Raw genomic sequence first — 20,665 nt, 5'->3', positions numbered from 1 at the left:
CCCCCCCTCACCACTTTTTTGAACGCGGCCTAATGCATCAAATCGACACTCTTTAATTTGTCACCGTTATGCGATAGTGGGCCCATCGGTCACATGTACGTATACGTTTGTGGAGGGACCGTGGTTCCAGCCTGAAATTCGTTGAACAAGAAAGGAAAGTCTCTGGTTAGCATCACAGTGGTTAACTGGAAATGCATTTGTTTACGCATGGAGGTATAAAGAGAGAGTCGTCTTTTGCCCGTGATTAGGACACCTAGACTGGCCAAGACTGTACCGTGTTTCGAAAATCGATGTTGACCTGGTCTGACACGAGTATGCCTATCGCGTTCATGGTAGGCCTGCCCGCAGCCTATGTGTTGTGGTGGGACTGTGGTTTACTTGCACGCGTGCGAAATACAGCGTTTTGGTAACATTTTGATTGATACAAGTTGGCAGGATGGTGGACTTGCCGACAAAATAAACCTGTTTGCAACGTTTTGATCGATACCTGCCAATAGGTTTACGCCCATACAAGTCACAGTTCGATAGACACCATAGGACCTAGATATTTGCAATACAGCAACCTTATCATATGGTCTTTGTACAAAATCAATGTACAGAATTTTGATTGATCAAGTTTTAATGTTACAAATTTACGTGCAGTGTGATTTTGAAAAATACTGGCCCTCCCTTCCTATTATTTCTCTCGAGTCCCTTTCTGCATACGCACCGAATTCGCTGGTCATTCGCTTGTCCCCAGTTCATGCGTTAAGAAGGCGGCGTTGAAGCCCGACTGTTGATTTATTCATGAAAATGAATCAATGAATTAAATTGGAGTGAAAATACAACTACTTCTGGCACGCGGCACGTGGCACATAAATTAGGCTTACCCGCCCGCACTTTAGCAGATACCCGCATGAACGCTTTCCACAACATGGCATCAGTTCATGGATACGGTAAATGTGGATCGAGATACAGACGTCAGCTCATGTTTCGCGCACAAGTAGCAAAACAGCTGATCGGTAATTTCTCATTACGGCAACGTCCCCCAAGAGCAAACCAGTCTGACGGCACCACGTCTCTTCCTACCAATGTGGAAAGAGTTTGTCATCGAATGGGTGGCAATTCGGACGGAAGACGTAGGTGCATGATGTGTCGACGTGCAGGACGGATAGTAGGCCATGGAACTCGTCCCAATCGTGTTCATGAGACAATCAACTGTTGCCTCACCTGCCAGTTACCGCTGTGTCATCCACGGTACAGACAAGCGTGCTGGCGCAAGCACAATGTGTGAATGCCGTTTGCAGAGGACCGCAGAACTTGACTATGCATGGACTGAACATTAGTTGGTATTACAACGCTTTATTTCACAGTTGACATGGAAATAAAAAAAAAACCTTCACTCGCAAACTATCGGTGAGTACGATGTACGTTTTGTGTATGGTTGTGTGAAGTGAATGATTGAGTCTAACACGTTTGCGTTCGGGGTAATGATCGAGTTACAACGATGATTGCATCGGACGATCGCTAGACAAGGTCACAGCCAGAGCAGTTCCTGTTTTGGCAGAGAGCGAGTCGGTGTGCGATGAAAAATGCATCTGAGTAGCTAACAGTTGATTTCCCCGGTCTGTCATCTCTCAAATGCGTAATAAAAATATTTTTATCATATGCAAATAGTATTCGACATTTACATACGGCTCCCTAGGCTGTACGAACTTCAAATACATCAACACAGTAAAGATCGCATGTCAGCTCAGGGTAGTTCTGACTATAACTGCTCAAACTGACATGACAGCTTCCGACCGACTAACATAGACTAGTGATGATCGGCCTTGTGGGAACCCGTCGCCTCAGTGTTTTAAGAGCCCTTGCCGATAGTTGTGTAGGAGAGATTTACTCGGCGACTTCGAAAATGATATAAGCCACAAGATGGATAGACAACGAGATACCAAGATACGGGAAATGTTCAACATTAAGGATGTGCGCGCAGCAAACGAACAGATTATTCACCTGATACCATAGGATTACATGGGATTGATAGAAAGCTCGGTTCTATTATTTCATTTGATGCATAGCCCATTCAAAAGGAACTAACTTCAACGAACTAAACCATTAATATGCCATCGTGCTCAATTTGATATAAACTTCAATAAAGTTTTTCTTCCATTGGAAAACCATTCATGAAACAAAATGCTGACTCACCATACTTTTGATTATCGGCTAAATTCATGGTCGTATATTCCAATAACTAGCACGGTGACATCCATATTCTATTGTGGATTTCGGTAATGGTTTAAAAGGAGATTATAAACATCCATGTTCACAAAAAGAAACGAAGTTCTTCCACTTTTACCGATAGCACATCCTCTCTGTCTCTTACTCAAGATACAATTACAGAAACGACCATCCACATCACTAATTGTACACTGTTTTTTATGTGTTATCATTATGTTTGGCTTCATTCGAAATCAAAACTAGAACTCGTGGATATTTGGAGAAAACGACCACACGTACCACTCTAAAACGAAAGGTGAAGACAGAATTTGATTCACCAGTTGTGGTTTACTGTTTTCTTCCATTTAAAAGTTAGCTATTGATATTATATCTATCTATCATTGACAATAGAATGCAATAATATTCCTTTTCATAAGCATAAACATAAACATAATTAAGTAACATTTCGTTACCAATTATTTTTTGCACACAACAAACATCGCCATATAAAATGTCGAATATTGATTTTTTTATCTTACCTTGGCAGTCTGTGTTTGCGCGTACATTGGACAGCAGACACACTGAAATATAATGGAGAAAGCGATTTTAAAATGATAAACGACGAAATAAAGCAAATGACTACCCCTAAATCGGAAATACATAGCAAAAGATATATATATATATATATATATATATATATATATATATATATATATATATATATATAACCAACAGGATGGTAAGTGGTTGATTTTCTAAGAAAAATTAATGTATATTGGTTCGATAATTGGTCATGCAATGGATTATTTCAGAAAAATGAGATACACGCACAATGTATTACTGTTACAACTATCGTAAAGATAGAAATATAACGTGCTGTCATGGTTGATGGGTGACTTCGACTGTACAAAGCTAGCACCTTCAGTGTTTGATCATTGGAAACGAGGGGTTTATAAAAGGAAGAGAATACATTTATTAGATGATCAATAACAACATCGTCATGTGTAATTTTCTAATTTATCAAATCCACGTTGATTATGGCGTACTTTTAAGTGTGTCCTCTTAAAGTTCGGTTACTATTTATCTATTTATACTCTTTATCTAGAAATAGCCAGTCTTATCGTCTCGTGTACCATGATGGGATGGCGTATTTTGAAGGATGTCAACTAAAAGGTTGGTTACCCAGAAGACTATAAATCTTACAATAGCCAACGTTATCGTTTCATGTACCACCATGGTACAAAATGTACTTTAAAAAGGCTTATTCATTTGCTTGCCATGGATATAGAGAAAAATGAAAATACCTTTCACCGAGTGATAAGTAAAACGCATCGAGTGATAAAATAGTTATTCCCACAAAGTCTCTACTTATGTATTTCACTATAATGTATCCTAATAAATTATGTTCACTGTTCCACTGAGAACAGTGCTAGGTAAGGAATTGTTGGTTCTTTAGTTTAAATTCTATTGATCTCAGCGCTTTTCGCTGGGAATGTCTACATACTTCTTGTTGCACAAGTTTTACAAAGCTACTTACATCGAAAAAGCTATTAAAGCGAATGGAGTGTACATGTGTTTCATGCACAGTGTAAGCTGAGTATAATTAGATTTCGCTGAAAGAAACGTGCACTAGCAACACTTTCCACTTAAACTAACTTTAAACTCGTCGCGACCATCATGGTACACAGCAAAGGAAGATTTCTTTGCGTAGTAGAGGCAATGTGTATTAATATGATAAAGCTTTCGAACAAAACTGTGGCTCTACTGATATTAGCAAATTTGATGTAAAAAGAGCAACACTGACTGTCGTGCTTGTGCTGAAACATGGGACCTCTAGCTTTGAGTGCAGGCTATGATCTATGGAATAAACCACAGTTTCTACCAAAAGTGTAGTGAACGACACATCTGCGTCAAAAATTCAGATAATTTCCTTTAAATTTATTTGTATGATATGGAAAACGTGTCCTGCTTCAATCTCAATAAAACGTTCGACGCCTCGTTTCTTGGCGACCAATGGCAAAATTCGTTTGGTAAATCTACAGACTTTCACAACGTGTTATAACAATAAACAAGTCACAAATCGATGCCACAGTCTCCACCAAATTCAACGTTGTTTAAATCTTTCGAACTTTAATATAGGTATTCTTGACATAAATTGAGGGCTTTCAACCTGGCGGACATTTTTTGTCATGATCATCAGCTCTGTGCTAAGTTTGAACCGAACTGGCTGAGGCATGTCTGAGTTAGCGCTAAAAATATGAAAATCCCACAATAAAATGGCTAATGGGAGGCAATACTTTATTCACTTGGCTGGTTGCACTGAACTTTATATCATATGCATGTCACATTTGTCCATTTCAAATGCCTTTTGGCCTGGTAGATTATGCAATTTCTTTCATAGTTCTACAGGTAGATGTAGCAAAAGCAACTAAATGGCCGTCTGGAACACATATTGGATCACACCACACCGGTCATATTGGATCACATTGGATCACACTGGACCATAAACTGTCACTCACATGCACACTATATATAATACACATGTCCATGTACCAACTTTCAATGAAATGTTTTCAGGGATAGTACATTTAGGATTCAAAGACGACAAAATTTTGCAACAAAACGCGTCTGAAACCATCTTGGATCGTATTGCAAAATTAATTGAGATGCACATGGACACTACAATACAATATCTGTGTGCCAAGTTTGAGCGAAATCTGTTCAAGGACAGTTTTTTATGGTTCAAAAACATGAAAAAATCGCAAGAAAATGGCTGCCCGGCAGCCATATTGGATCGTATTAAAAAACAAAATTGACATGCATATCAACACTACAATATATATATTTATGTTAGTGTGCCAGGTTTGAACGAAATCTGTTCAGGGTCAGTTGAGTTATGGTTCAACAAGTCATTGACAATGACATAGTCCCCACTTGTAGGAGTATTAGTCTTGATGGGGCAGGGAAATGTGGTCATTAAGAAGTATCACTGGAGTGTATATGTTGAGTTCTATGGGCACATAGGTCTATGTCGTTGTTCCCAATTTGAAACACATGAGGCATGTCTAAGTTATGGTTCTAAATCGGGAAAAAAGATCAGACCTCTAGCTGTATTGGCCAGCCAAGAAATACATATGCGCATAATAAATGAGGTACAAGATGTGACATCTTAAGGTCTAATACCCTATCAAAATTGGAGGGTATAGAACTTGTGGTTACTGAGTTATGCATATATATGTATAATCAAGGTCAAAGGTAATCAAGGTCACGTGACATTATGAAAAAAACCATTGTATTGCTAATTAATCCCTATATGCCAAAAATCAGACTTCTAGCTCAATTCGCTTGCCCAGAATTATATATTTGCATAATTAATGAAGTAAAGCGTGTGTTGTCATAAGGTCTCCCATCCTACCAAATATAAAGGACATAGCACTTGTGGTTACTTATTTATAGACATAAACGTATAGTTTAGGTAAAAGGTCATCGAGGTCACATGACATTTGGTCAAAAAATTTCTATCCTATAGTTATCCCTATATACCAAAAATCAGAAATCCAGTTCTATTGGCTTGCTCAGAATTAGATATGCACATAATTAATGAGGTACAGTATGTGGTGTCATAAGGTCTTCCATCATACCAAATATGAAGGGTGTACCACTTGTGGTTACTGAGTAATGGACAAATGTGTATATTTGAAGTCAAAGGTCACCGAAGTCACGTGACATTTTGTCAAGAAAATTGTATTGCTACGTTATCCCTATATACCAAAAATCAGACCTCTAGCTCTATTGGCTCGCTCAAAATTCGATATGTGCATAATTAATGACGTACAGTATATGGCGTCATAAGGTGTCCCATCATACCATATATGAAGGGTGCAGCACTTGTGGTTACTGAATAATGGACAAATATGTATATTTGAGGTCAAAGGTCACCGAAGTCACGTGACATTTTGTCAAAAAATTGTATTGCTAAGTTATCCATGGATACCATGGATAACAAAGAGAGTAAAGGAAGGACAGGGATCAGTTAAAAACTATACAGAAAGAACTTAAGCGTGTAATCAGAATAGAGAGAGAGAATTATAAGCGTAGAATAGAGAAATATTTCACCATGAATAATATGAAAAAAGTTTGGGATAGCATGAAGCTCATGAGTAGCTACACCTGTAAAAATAAAAGTGTCTCATCTATACCTGAACCGATTTTAGATTAGATTTTTAGATTTTTAATATGTGTTTTTCTAGTCAACACATCCCTGCAATTTGGAAGAAGTCTTGTATCGTCCCAGTCCCTAAAAGAATGTCATTACTTGCATGAATGATCTACGTCCAGTGGCATTAACGTCCGCTGTCATGAAAGTTTGTGAACGTATTGTACTGCAACATCTGAAAAAACTTGTCATTAAATTCACTGATCCTTTGCAATTTGCCTATCAACAAAATAGAAGTACTGACGATGCAATTCTGACGGTGTTACATAAGATTTATTCACATCTTGATAAAGCTGGCAATTCAGTTCGAATAATGTTCTTTGATTTTTCAAGTGCTTTCAACACAATCCAGCCATCCCTATTAGCAAGAAAATTAATGTCAATGGAAATCCCAAGTGCAATGATATCATGGGTAACAAATTACCTTACCAATCGGGCACAGTATGTAAGATTGGGTTCTGTGTCATCAGGAATTACATATTCAAGTACAGGGGCACCACAGGGTACTGTGCTTGCTCCCTTTCTTTTTACCTTGTATACTGCTGATTGCCGAGCAACAGAAATGACTTGTCCTTTAGTTAAGTTTGCAGATGACTCCGCCATGGTGGGTTTGATTAGCAATGATGACTACTCAAGTTACTTACTTGAAATTGAACGCTTTGTCAACTATTGTGATAGAAATTACTTGGTTTTGAATGTTAATAAGACGAAGGAAATGTTAATTGATTTTCGTAAGCAGCCAATTGAGCCTGACCCAGTTGTTATAAAAGGTGTAAATGTTTGCAGAGTTGTGACTTATGAGTACCTGGGTATCACTATTGATAGTATATTATGCTGGCGTTTTCATGTTGAAGCAATGTTGAAAAAGCTTAATTCCCGTATGTATTGTCTTCGAAAATTAAGGTCTTTTAATGTAAGGAAAGAGATCCTGTCTGCATTTTACAATGCCGTTATCAGCAGTGTTTTAAGTTATTGTATTGTCTGTTGGGGTTGTAACATCTCAAAGCAAGAGAAGGCTAGGCTTGACAAAATCATAAAAAGGTGGAAACAATCATCGGAAATTCACAGCGACAAGTTGACCTTATCTACCATGACCGACTTGATAAGAAAGTAACCCTAACTCTGACCGATGAGACTCATCCTTTACATCACGACTTGGTCGATAAACGCATTGTTAGAAGTGGCAGACTTAGGCCACCGGTAGCCCGTACCCAGCGTTACGCAAACTCTTTTATTCCACAAGCTGTCAGTCTTTTAACGCAAATTTTAATCGTGGGAAATTAACGGCCATGTTCTTTGTGTCTCTGTTTTTCGCTTTCATGGTCTTGTTTTTTTGTGCTTTTTGACTTTGTATTTATTTTTGTATCGTTCGTCAAGCAGGCATTCAAATTGCCCTTTTAGGGATTTAATAAAGTTTTATCTTATCTTATCTTATCTTATCCCTATATACCGAAAATCAGACCTCTAGCTCTATTGGCTCGCACAAAATTAGATATGCACATAATTAATGAAGTACAATATGTGGAGTCATAAGGTGTCCCATCATACCATATATGAAGGGTGTAGCACTTGTGGTAACTGAGTTATAGACAAGTATGTATATTTAAGGTCAAAGGTCACTGAAGTCACGTGACATTTTGTCAAAAAAATTGTATTGCTAAGTTATCCATATATACCGAAAATGAACTCTAGCTCTATTTGCTTGGTAAGAATTAGATATGCACATAATTAATGAGGTACAATATGTTGAGTCATAAGGTGTCCAATCATACCATATATGAAGGGTGTAGCACTTGTGGTTACTGAGTTATGGACAAATATGTATATTTGAGGTCAAAGGTCACTGAGGTCACGTGACATTTTGTCAAATATTTGTGATATCTGCGTGAACTGATGGACGAATGTATGGACGAACGGACGGACATGACCCAATCTATAAGCCCCCTGAACTTCATCCATGGGGACTTAAAACTGTGTCACTGCATCCTTTTTGCAATATGAATACGATGAGAAACTAAATTTTTATTTTGCTTGGCCTTATACATGGGAGGCTATGGTTAACTGCCTTATACATGGGAGTCTATGGACGTGTAAACTAAAAAGTCCTCTAACATGGTCAAATTTGATCGCATTGTGAAACAAATTAATGTGCATCTGTATGGGGTAGGGTACTATCCTTGTGCAAAGTTGACAATCTCAGAACATTACATTTATGCATTGCGTAGAATTGGTAAGATCCGTCAATTGTTGGACAGACCCACCACAGAAAAGATGGTCCATGCATTTGTAACTTCTCAGCTGGATTACTGCAACAGCCTTTTGTATGGTGTTGGGAAATTTCAGCTCGGACGCCTTCAATCACTTCAGAATGCTGCAGCTCGCCTTGTCTCGCGTACTCGAAAATTTGATAATATCACACCCGTTTTCATTGATCTACACTGGCTGCCAGTAGAAGCTAGAATTAAATTCAAAATCTTGTTGACGACCTTTAAAATAGTTCATCGTGCTGCTCCACTTTATCTCATGGATCTGATCGAGATATACACCCCTACCAGAGATCTCAGATCGAGTAATTCGTTACGCTTAGTGCCACCGCGTGGAATGTTCAACAAGGCATATGGGCAGAGAGCTTTCTCTGTCTGCGCACCTTCTCTATGGAACTCATTGCCTCCTGATATTCGTAATGCCAGCTCCGTTGACTGTTTTAAGCGCGTTTTAAAGACTCACCTTTTTGCAAAGCACTATTACTAATGTTTTGGAAAGTCACCATTTTACCGGAACCGCTGATGCTTGATTTATTTTACGTTTTCTGCTACTTACTCTGTATAATTTTAATAATGTTTTTTGTATTTTGACTGTTTTTACTCTGCAGAAATTTTCATCATTTTTAACCATTTATGTTTTTAGCCAATTTCGATTGTTTTAACATTTTAGTTTGTCATGCTTTGCTGATGTTTTATCAATTTTAAATGTGTAAAGCGCACTGAGACGTATGTGTAGTGCGCTTTAAAGAAATAAATATTATTATTATTATTACGATGATACTATGAGTGTCATGTCAATTATCTTCTCATTTGCATATTTAATGAACTTTTGTTATTAGTGAGATAATTCTGTAATTCCTGCACCACACTTGATGATACTTGCAACAAAAATTTATCTGATATATATCTAACTATACTTTGAAGCATTGGGCAGTGTCAATTTAATAAATAGCTCATTTGCATATTTTATGAAGTTTTGTAATTAGTCATATAACTCCGATATAATTTCATCAAATGTGATGAAATCTGCTGCAGATACTGATCCGACTGATATCTAACTGTAGTGAAAAGCATTTACTAGTGTGAAATATAGGAGGCACCGTGGACCAGTGGTTAGGGTAACGGACTCGCTATCGGAGGATGGTGAGTTCGAGACCCGGTTCAAGTCCCGGTAGATCCAGAGTAGCAGATTCACTGTCGGAGGACGGTGAATTCGAGACTCTAGCACGGTGTTGTGCCCTTGAGCAAGGCACTTTACTCCTCTGTGCTCCATTGGGGTAGTGGGTTATGGGTACCTCATCCTGTAAATGGGCAAAGCACCCGTTGGATGATGGACTGAAATAAAAATAAAAAAGAAAAATTAATCAAGGGTTCATTTGCATATTTAATGAACTTTGTAATTAGTTATATTACTCCAAAATTACAGCATTAAATTTGATGAAACTTGCTACATATGTTGATCTAATAAATATCCAATTGTACTAAGAAGCATTGAGCAGTGTCAAGTTAATAATTAGCTCATTTGCATATTTCATGAAGTTTTATAATTATTCATATAACTCCGAAAGTAGTGCATCAAATGTGATGAAATCTGCATCATATACTGATCCGACAGATATCTAACTGTGTTGTAAGGCATTTAGTAGTGTAAAGTTATTTAAGGGTTCATTTGCATATTTAATAAACTTTGTAATTAGGTATATAACTCTGAAATTACGGCACCAAATTTTGTGAAACGTGCTACAGATATTGATTTGATAAATATTTAATTGTGCTATGAATTATTGAACCGTGTCAAGTTAATTTAGGGTTTATTTGCATATTTAATGAACTTTCTAATTAGTGACATTACTCTAAAATTACAGCATTAAATTAAATAAAACGTGCTACAAATGTTGATCTGATGGATATCCAATATCCGTGAAGCATTGAGCACTGTCAAGTTAATTAACAGCTCATTTGCATATTAAATAAAGTTTTGTAATTAGTGATTAAACTCTGAGAGTACTGTGCGATGTTGAAAAAATCTGCTACATATAGTGATAACATGTATCTTATTGTTCTGTGAAGTGTACTACTATTAATGAACCTTTTGTAAAACACGTGAGCATATTCAGTTCATATCTGGTTATGTCATACATTCAATGCAGTACAGGTCATCTCTAGCTTATTACAAAGGTGACAAAAGATAATTCAAAATGAAGCGAATTGATTACATCTGATTCTGTCTGTCAATGACTACCTGCTGACCATTTTGTATTGATTTTGGGTCATAACCTTTGCTCTATAAAATAGTTGTCAATGATTTTTATATAAAAGTTTGAAATGTATGTATTGCCGATTGAGCTATACACTTGCATTGCAGTCATATGCAAAGACCAAATCATTACAGGGATTTTGAAATTTAGAATTAAAATCATCAGTTATCTGGGTAGCTTCCTTATTCATCTCTACCGCACGATTAGTGCCATTAATTTCTTATCACAATTATGCCGAAATCAAAATATCTTACAGTTAGATACTGAGTGAGAGACAAAGTTTGGAGTAATATGGTAAACACGCGATAAACTTTTAACACCAGTTGCCACTGATGAAATTTGTTAACAAATAAAAAATATACCTTCATTATGTTACTGCTACTACCGTCAGCGAAAGTAGCGTGACACGCATACTGAAAATCTTAACCCAACGTTCAAACTGAACGTAGCAAACCGTATTTAAAAACGTAACAGTGGCTGTAGAAAAACTGCTGCTGCAACAAAGAGCTCATACTTCAAAACTATATTGATATCAAAGCGACACTTCGGCAACTCTCTGCTTGCCTTCTGCAGAGTGACAGCTTAAAGGCTTCAGCTTACAGTGTACGTTACTAAACTTGTAGGGTAAGTATAGTGATGTTATTTAAAGTTTGAACATCAAATGGCCTGATCTGACTGTGCAAATACAACAGTGCCGTTAAAGCAGAACGCTTGCCTATTATTTTCTTCAGAAGAGGTAGCTCGACAGCAAGTGCTGCTCGTACCCGTCTGGCAAAACCATGAGAGCTGTGCAGGTGCAGCCAACGTAGCTGTTCATCGAAAAAGCTATTCCAAGAGCAATTTTGTGGGGGCAGGGGAACATTTAGTTATTTGAGGCCAGGGGAACTTTTTATATTTTTTTGAGGGCAGGGTAACAATATTTTAGCTGATGGGGAACATTTATATTTTGAGGACAGAGTTATAACATTTAAGCTTATGGGTAACAGATATTTTTTGTGATCGGTCTTGTGGCTGGGCTTGAAATGACGATGGAGGGGAATTAGGGGGAATAGAAATTTTTTTCAGGGCAGGGGAATATCAATGTTTTTCACTGGGCAGGGGATTTTCAAAATACCGTGGGGAAGAGAAGCCGACAAAATATGCGGGGAGGGGATAAAAATAACGTTTTAGTAGGGGAGGGGAGACAGAAATTTTTCCTAATGAGGGCACCCTATAAACAGCTAATTAATTACCCTTTAGACTTAAAATTAGTCAATTTACATCTATAATCCTATAAAATACATTCTGACATGAAATGCGAACTTTTTAAAAGTGAACTTCTCGTTAGCTGCACCTGGCTGTGGGCCTCGTCACTTTGCATTCTCGCTATTCTACAGGCGCAATCCATCGAATGTCAGTCGAAATTATCTTGAGGTCTACAATATGTACGACAACACACTTAAAAGTGGTAAATGGAGCTCCAATAAAAACTACTTGCTATGAGGGTACAATTGGTGAAGACTGCATTTGCTGCATTCTGCAGCGGGGATTTCTCGCCGCTACAACCATTTCGCTTAGCTGAACAGATGCGCCTCCTTTCACCCAGCCAATGGCTGCATTTGGCCCAAAACTATGTTTCATACATCACAATTCTAAATGGCTCTGTCAGAACAGTCTTCTGCTGTATGTGTATTTTTCCTAATCACAGTAGGATTTGTAAAATTCCTTCTATATATCTCAAGGGGGTAAAATTGGATGTTGTTTCTAGGGAAAATACGCTGGATTTGTCTTAGCTTATCTCTTTAAAAATTATGATGCCGCTGAGCGACAGACGAAAAATTGGTGTAAGTGTACGTTTTATGTTAAATGTGTTCTATTTAAAGCATATCGTCCAGCTATATGGAGGATCACTATGGAGTAATTACTCTGTGGGTGCTGTGAAAAATTGAAAGTTGCTTACAAAAATGCTGCACGACTCTTATTGGGATATGAAAAAATGGGTAGTGCGACTTCAATGTTTGTAACCAATAGAATCAGTAACTTTGACGCTCTAATGCGAAAACAGATTTACGGCTTGAGACAGCGACTTTAAACAGCAGTTAGACAATTGTACGTATATGTGACTTACTGTACTTTAATTTAATATAGATAAGGTGTGGAATAAGCTTCTTTTTGCTTGACTGGTTGACCTTCTTGTCAACCAATATGAAAAGGATCAAGTAATTTTTCAAAGAATCTGTAGTAATATTTCATAATATTTATATGGACGTTAATGTCCGAAATAAAATTTATAAAGTTTACAATAAAAGGTTCAAATTTAATACAAGCATGATTGATTATTAAGGTTCATGAGGTGAGAATTATGAGTGACCAGCCTAGATGATGTAATGCACTAATTGTTGACTTCAAAGTTCACACAAAAAATGATGCCATTTCAGACCAGACATGACTCAAAAATACACATAACCACAGTGACCCGTAACATAGACGTGTCTTCCTCTGATATCCATGTCTTATAATATCTCGATGAAATCGAAGTTGAAATATTACCTTAACAAGCAAATCGAAGTATCTCAAAGCATGAAAGCAACTCGAATTTGTACATAACAGTACCGTTCGTTTTCTGAAATATATTGTACGCGACGGTACACTTACTCTTACCACCACCACCACAACCATGCGTAACACATAGAACAAATTGCCCAGCGTCCCCCATTGTGCAACTGGCCATAGATGCTAGCATTGTGTCCACCAATCGTTCATGTAGGATAAACGGGTCCGCTAAAAAGACACTGTACGATAGATTTGAATACAGCCAACAGAAACCAAAAAATGTTCTGGAGGACCATCATGGCGGAAACCTAGAGAGGACAGCAGAAAGTTATACCCGAAATTTACGGAAATTCTGAACTTTTCACGCTCGCCTGTAGCCATGACGTTGACTGAACGTCTTTTCTGAACTCGACCGAAAATGACACTCCTTAACCATATACGACAGCCAAAAATACCCCATAGCCTGAGGAAAATCCCGCTTCCCCGTTCGCTGGGATGGCTTAAGCAATAATGGTGTGCACATGCGCAGTGCTCTAAAAAATTATCTATACAATGTATTTGGAGAGAACACGAACTGATACAAGCGATTTTAGTACGTCTCATCTCAATCTTCACCAAGGGGTGCTGATAGTAAAATGTAATTTACTTACCCCCACTTACCACCGATTTTTGTTTTATATATATTAAACCATAGTCACTGTTCATCAAGTGCGCTTATTCACCATCCTGATTGCAACAGTTGTACTTTTCGTGAGACATTCCATGCATAATCAGACGACCCACGCTTCGTGCGGGTGCCTGGAATGGCGCTGCCATTGAATTAAAAAAAAGAGACTTGAAAATGTAATTTGCCGCCAATTTCAAGAGAAGTATACTGAAGTAAATATTGGAATTGTGAGATTACCAGAAGGTAGATTTACAGCAACCGGGACAAATTATAGAAATGTGACAGTCTAATGACTGGCCTAGACTACGTAATACACGAATTGTTGACTTCGAAGTTCACAAAAATACAAGTAGCGTCAGTGACCCGTACCACAGACGTGTCTCCCTCCGCTATCTATGTTTAATGACTGGCCTAAATTACCTAATTCCCGAATTATTGATTTCAAAGTTCACATGAACAATGACCCCAAAATACACGTACCCTCAGTGGTCCTTACCACAGACGTGTCTCCCTACGTTTACATTAGTAAGATATTGTTATTTAGGAGTGGCGTGCGAGAGAAGTCTTCTATAAATTTGTGTAATGTAGAGAGTATTTCTGAAATTTAGTATTTTTTCTAAATCCTGCTGGTACTGCACCAGAGATCTATTCAATCAGACGTAGTACTAGAAAACAATAACCCTGGTGACGGAGTAGGAGTGGAAAGTTGGACAGCACATTACTAACTAATATCGGATCATATGGAGGCATCATGGGCCAGTTAGGCTAGAGCAGTGAACTCACGATCAAAGGATGGTGAGTTCGAGCCCCGGCACGGCTGTGGTGTTGTGTCCTTGTGCAAGGCACTTTATTTAGTCTCATTGCTTCTCCCCACCCAGGAGTGATGGGTACCTGGTAGGACAGAGGTTGTTATGTGTGCGTTTAGCTCTGCTGCGCTTATGGGCTGCACATGTTGGCTGTTGTTTGCTCCCCAGGGAGTTGAGTGGTATCATATTAGGTCCAGTGACCAGGGGTAATAATAATTGTAAAGCGCCTTGATCACATGTACTTCTGGATATGTGCGTTATATAAGAACCCAATATTACTATTATATTATTATTATTATTATTATTATTATTATTATTATTATATTATATCGCGAAAACAATGGACATGCATATACATACCATAGTACTTTATCTATGTAACAACACTGATCGGAAATCAGTTCAGGTAAAGTAGAATTGCAACTCAAAACATGAAAAATTCGCAACAAAATGACCGTCTGACAGCCATATTGGATCGTACCGCGAAGAAATTTAACGTGCATATATATGCCATTGTATTTTATCTTTGTACCAACACAGGAATAGTAGAATTACAGCTCAAAACATGAAAAAATCGCCTGGCGGCCATATTGGATCGTATCGCAAAAAAATATTGACATGCACATTAAAGTGTCTATGCCAACCCTAAAGAAAATTCTTTTTTTTCTCGCGTCAAAATTTCACCTATGGAGTGTTTCTATGCATTGTATATTGTGTCAGTTCCGACAAATCCACGCGAGCGGCGAAATTTGCCACTTTTTCTATACCTTAGGACCAGGGGAGCAATTCGCACCCAAGCCAGGCAGTGAGATTTGCATATGGTTCTACAGCGCCAAATTACGTAGACAGTACTTAGCGGGACTTGTCTAACCGCCCAATAAACAATTAAATACTGCTCACAGACGTTCAGTAAACACGCGGCGAGTAAACAGCACGACACTCGCTTTGTCATGGAAGCCCTTGTTACTAAGAGGAGATTACGGGGGTGTGAAAGACTATTTAATGTCTGGCTTAAGATAAGCAGTCGGATTCACTTCGTAATGGCGGAAAAAGTCGACAAAACTGACTTTGGAGTACACGCCCACCCGCCACTTTTACTTGCCATTTATCTGACAAAGGGGGATACGCAATGCTTGACAGGAATAGAAGTTGACTTCACGACCCAAAGACTGATAAGACTGATCTTACGTGGTGTTGTGTAGGGCTTGGCGTAGACATTTTAACACTACAACACAATGTTAGTGTGCCAGGTTTGAACAAAATCATGAAAAATCGTAACAAAAATGGCCGCCCGGCGGCCATATTGGATCGTATCGCAAAAAATTTGACATATATCGCAAAAAATTTGACATATATATATATATATATATATATATATATATATATATATATATATATATATATATATATATATATATATATATATATATAACACATATTGCCTGGCCATGAGGTCTATAGCACCCGTTTATTACATCCGAGGGACCACAATCACGCTATTTCACGAGGCCGCCGAGGTCATGCTATTTCCCTCGGCCGCAGGCCGAGGGAAATAGCATGATTCTGGTAACTCACAGTCACGAGGGGTAATTAACGGGTGTTATAGCCCGAATACAGGCCAGGTAATATGTGTTTTATGATAAACCTCATATTCTGCATGCTGTTGCAGTTTTGTCTGTTGAACTAGACTATTCAGATGACCTCCATCTGTTGCACCAGCGACGTCATCATCGAAGCTAGGGATGACTATTCTAGCTCTCCTTTTATCTGTTCGTTTGTCGACGAACTTCCTTGAATAGTACTGGAAAGTGTACGGCTCATTTCTGTCTTTTTGTTTTCATTAATTCATATAGCTTCTCTTGAGGTTGGCGGACGATATCGTTAGCAGCAGCCATTTTGATACTCAACGTGACCTGCTGTGACCGGGTAATAGTTGATGTGAGTATTTCCCTACGGAAATAGTCATTCTATTTTTCTATCACGTGACTGATTTTAGCGAATAAGGACAGAGCATGAGCGATATATATATATATATATATGTGTATTTTTATATATATATATATATTTGTGTATTTTGTGTGTATATACATATATATATATATATATATATATATATATATATATATATATATATATATATATATATATATCTTCATCCTCTGCGCCCAAATATAAAAGAAATGGCCAAAAAACACCAAGATATAATAAAAATTTCCAAAAGAATGCGTAAAGTCGTGCCCCATTCACCTCTTATTTCACAAAGAGTGTGCGCAAACCTTGGCCAACTCATTGGTAGACATAAATTAACATTGAAACGTAGTGACAATATAAATTACGGTTCAGGACCATGTGGAGATAGTAATCGTAAAATAATGTGTTCACATATGGTAACCAGATATGAACTGAATATGCTCACGTGTTTTACAACAGGTTCATTAATAGTAGTGCGCTTCACAGAACAATGAGATATATGTTATCACTATATGTAGCAGGTTTTTTTTCAACTTCGCACAGTACTCTCAGAGTTTAATCACTAATTACAAAACTTTATTTAATATGCAAATGAGCTGTAATTAACTTGACACTGCTCAATGCTTCATGATACAATTAGATATCCATCAGATCAACATTTGTAGCACGTTTTATTTAATTTAATGCTGTGACTTTAGAGTAATGTCACTAATTACAAGTTCATTAAATATGCAAATAAACCGTAAATTAACTTGATACTGTTCAATGATTCATAGCACAATTAAATATTTATCTAATCAATTTCTGTAGCACGTTTCACAAAGCTTTGATGCCGAAATTTCAGAGTTATATACCTATTTACAAAGTTTATTAAATATGCAAATGACCCTTAATTAACTTTACACTACTAAATGCTTTACAATACAGTTAGATATCTGTCGTATCAGTATGTGCAGCAGTTTTCATCACATTTGATGCAGTTATTTCGGAGTTATATGACTAATTATCAGACTTCATGAAATATGCAAATGAGCTAATTATTAACTTGACACTGCTCAATATTTCTCAGTGCAATTGGATATTATCAGATCAACATCTGTAGCAGGTTTCATCAAATTTAACGCTGTAATTTTGGAGTAATATCACTAATTACAAAGTTCATTAAATATGCAAATGAACCCTTAATTAACTTCACACAACAAAATGCTCTACACCACAATTAGATATTTGTCGGATCAGTATCTGCAGCAGATTTCATCACATTTGGTGCAGTTATTTTGGAGTTCTATCACTAATTACAAAACTTCATAAAATATGCAAATGACTCTATTTGTTAACTTGACACTGCCAAATGCTTCTCAATTCAATTAGATATTTATCAAAACAATATTTGTACCCAATTTCACTGACTTTGGTGCCGTAATTTCAGAGTTATATACCTAATTACAAAGTTCATTAAATATGCAAATGAACCCTTAATTAATTTCACACTACTAAATGCTTTACACTACAGTTAGATATCAGTCGGATCAGTATCTGCAGCAGATTCAATGCAGATTTCATCACATTTGGTGAAGTTATATTGGAGTTATATGACTAATTACAAACCTTCATAAAATATGCAAATGAGCTAGTTATTAACTTGACACTGCCTAATGCTTCTAAGTATAATTAGATATATATCAGGTCAATATTTGTTGCAAGTATCATCAAGTTTGGTGCAGGGATTTCAGAGTTATCTCACTAATAACAAAAGTTCATTAAATATGCAAATGAGAAGATAATTGACATGACACTCACAGTGTCATCATAATGTTCTTAGATTGTCATCTGTGAAAAGTTTCATGAAATTCGTGCAGTATTTCTTGATATATGTCTACACTGTCATTACCGTCTCCATAGGGAAACCATTGTACAGAAAAAAACAATATTGCATAACTTCATTAATATGCAAGCCACACTAACCAAAATCTAATCAGTTCTTGCAAGTAGCATATGGTACCTGTGTACAAAATCTGACTTGAATCCGTTCAGGCGTTTTTGAGTTATCGTGTAAACAGACAGACAGACAGACACACACACACACACTAACACACACACACACACACACACACACACACGGACAGACAGACAGACATCGCTATGACAATAGCCCACGTGTTTACACACGTGAGCTAAAACGGACAAAATGACTAATATCCATAATGGAAAAATATTTCAAATAAAAGGGAATTATAATTGTAACACTGAGAATGTTATATACTGTATCTACTGTTATAAATGCATGTGTCAATATGTTGGACAAACCAAGAATAAAATTAGATATAGAATGGCTGGACACAGGAGTATGATTAAATCCAATAAGTCTGACCCTAATAACCCTGCAATGTTCGTGAGCCAACATTTTAATTCATCTAACCACTCCGTCAAAAATATGAAAGTTGTAATTCTCCAAAAAGTACACAAAGATGACAGATTCTCCAGAGACTTCACAGAGTCCAAGTGGATATTTCAACTCAACACAATGTATCCTCAGGGTTTGAACAGAGAGACACCACAAAAATTCTAGATGTGTAAGCAGATTTTACAGCTCTTTCTTCATTTCATTTTGACGATTTTTAGTAGGCATCACTCTTTCAGCAGTACTCATTTTTAGTTTTCTTTGTAACTGTTCTAGTTGGATGTATTGTACAATTTCAGTTGTTACATAAGTGTCCTTGGATGTACGCTATTGTCCACGGTTCATAATTTCACCTGTTTGAGCTGTATTTTTAGAGTCGGATATTTTTAGTACGTCATTTCTGTGTGGTTTGCACTGCCACCTTTTCTACACTTTAATATGCAAATGTCTTTCAAGTATAAATAAGCCTTGACGTTGTTTTGAAACAATACCCACACTTTGACCATTCGACTCCTGGGTTCGAAGGAAAGCGGGGCAGTTTTCTGCTCGGCTCTTTTTGTAAGTTGGCGCCAATTTTTATTTTTAACTTTTACACGTTTTCCAGTCTCTGTATGATTCAATCTTTTTTAGCATGTGTATTTTACTTTAAGTTTGTCGTTGTTATTTTATTTCAGATTGTTTTAACCTTGATAAAGTGGGATTACTCCCAAGAAACGTCGGTGTAATAAATTTTATAAATGAAGAGCTTGGTGTCCTGAGTTGGTGCGTCTTGACCTGCTTTGTTCTACATTATATATATATATATATATATATATATATATATATATATATATATATATATATATATATATATATATATATATATATATATATATATATATATATAACCATTATGGTGATAACCGGGAGGGCACATTGTATACATTTTGTATATATATATATATATATATATATATATATATATTATATATATATATATATATATATATATATATATATACAGAACAGTAAAAATGTGTCCTCTCGGAGAAGAAGAGTGCTCAATGCAGATATGCAGAGCATAAATATAAATAATAGCTTCAAGCAGAAACTAAGATTGTTCGATACAGATCTGTTTCATGCAGTATGCAATCATCAGTCGAAATGTTCAAATTTATTCCTTGCAGTGTATTATGTCTAGTTCTTGACTCAAGTTAGATATTTGCTAGGCATTGTTTGTTCTCATGACGACATTTGGAGACAAGACCACAACGGCTGTTTAGTAAGTTGGACTTATCAGCGTTATATATATAGGTGTCTGAGAAACGGCTGCGAACGGACGGACGGAATCCAAATGAAACTTTTCACAGATGACAAT

The 20,665-nt window shown here is 36.9% G+C and overlaps 1 protein-coding gene across 8 annotated transcripts in view; it reads right to left on the bottom strand.

The window, feature by feature from the left end:
* LOC139134726 (uncharacterized) overlaps window positions 1-20,665 on the bottom strand; it is a 104,687-nt gene that overhangs the window by 17,068 nt on the left and 66,954 nt on the right. For 5 of the 8 annotated variants that reach the window (XM_070701707.1, XM_070701705.1, XM_070701704.1 and 2 more), the window contains one exon: window positions 2,733-2,774. In XM_070701707.1, the coding sequence (XP_070557808.1) occupies window positions 2,733-2,774 (42 nt within the window). Of the gene's footprint in view, window positions 1-2,732; window positions 2,775-3,024; window positions 3,129-14,113; window positions 14,269-20,665 lie in introns of those variants that run through there. The other 3 variants (XM_070701700.1, XM_070701702.1, XM_070701701.1) reach the window with 2 other exon arrangements.

The sequence above is a fragment of the Ptychodera flava genome, chromosome 6 (assembly GCF_041260155.1).
Source record: "Ptychodera flava strain L36383 chromosome 6, AS_Pfla_20210202, whole genome shotgun sequence".
Taxonomy (NCBI): Eukaryota; Metazoa; Hemichordata; class Enteropneusta; family Ptychoderidae; genus Ptychodera; species Ptychodera flava.
This window is presented reverse-complemented; position numbering and strand designations above follow the sequence as displayed.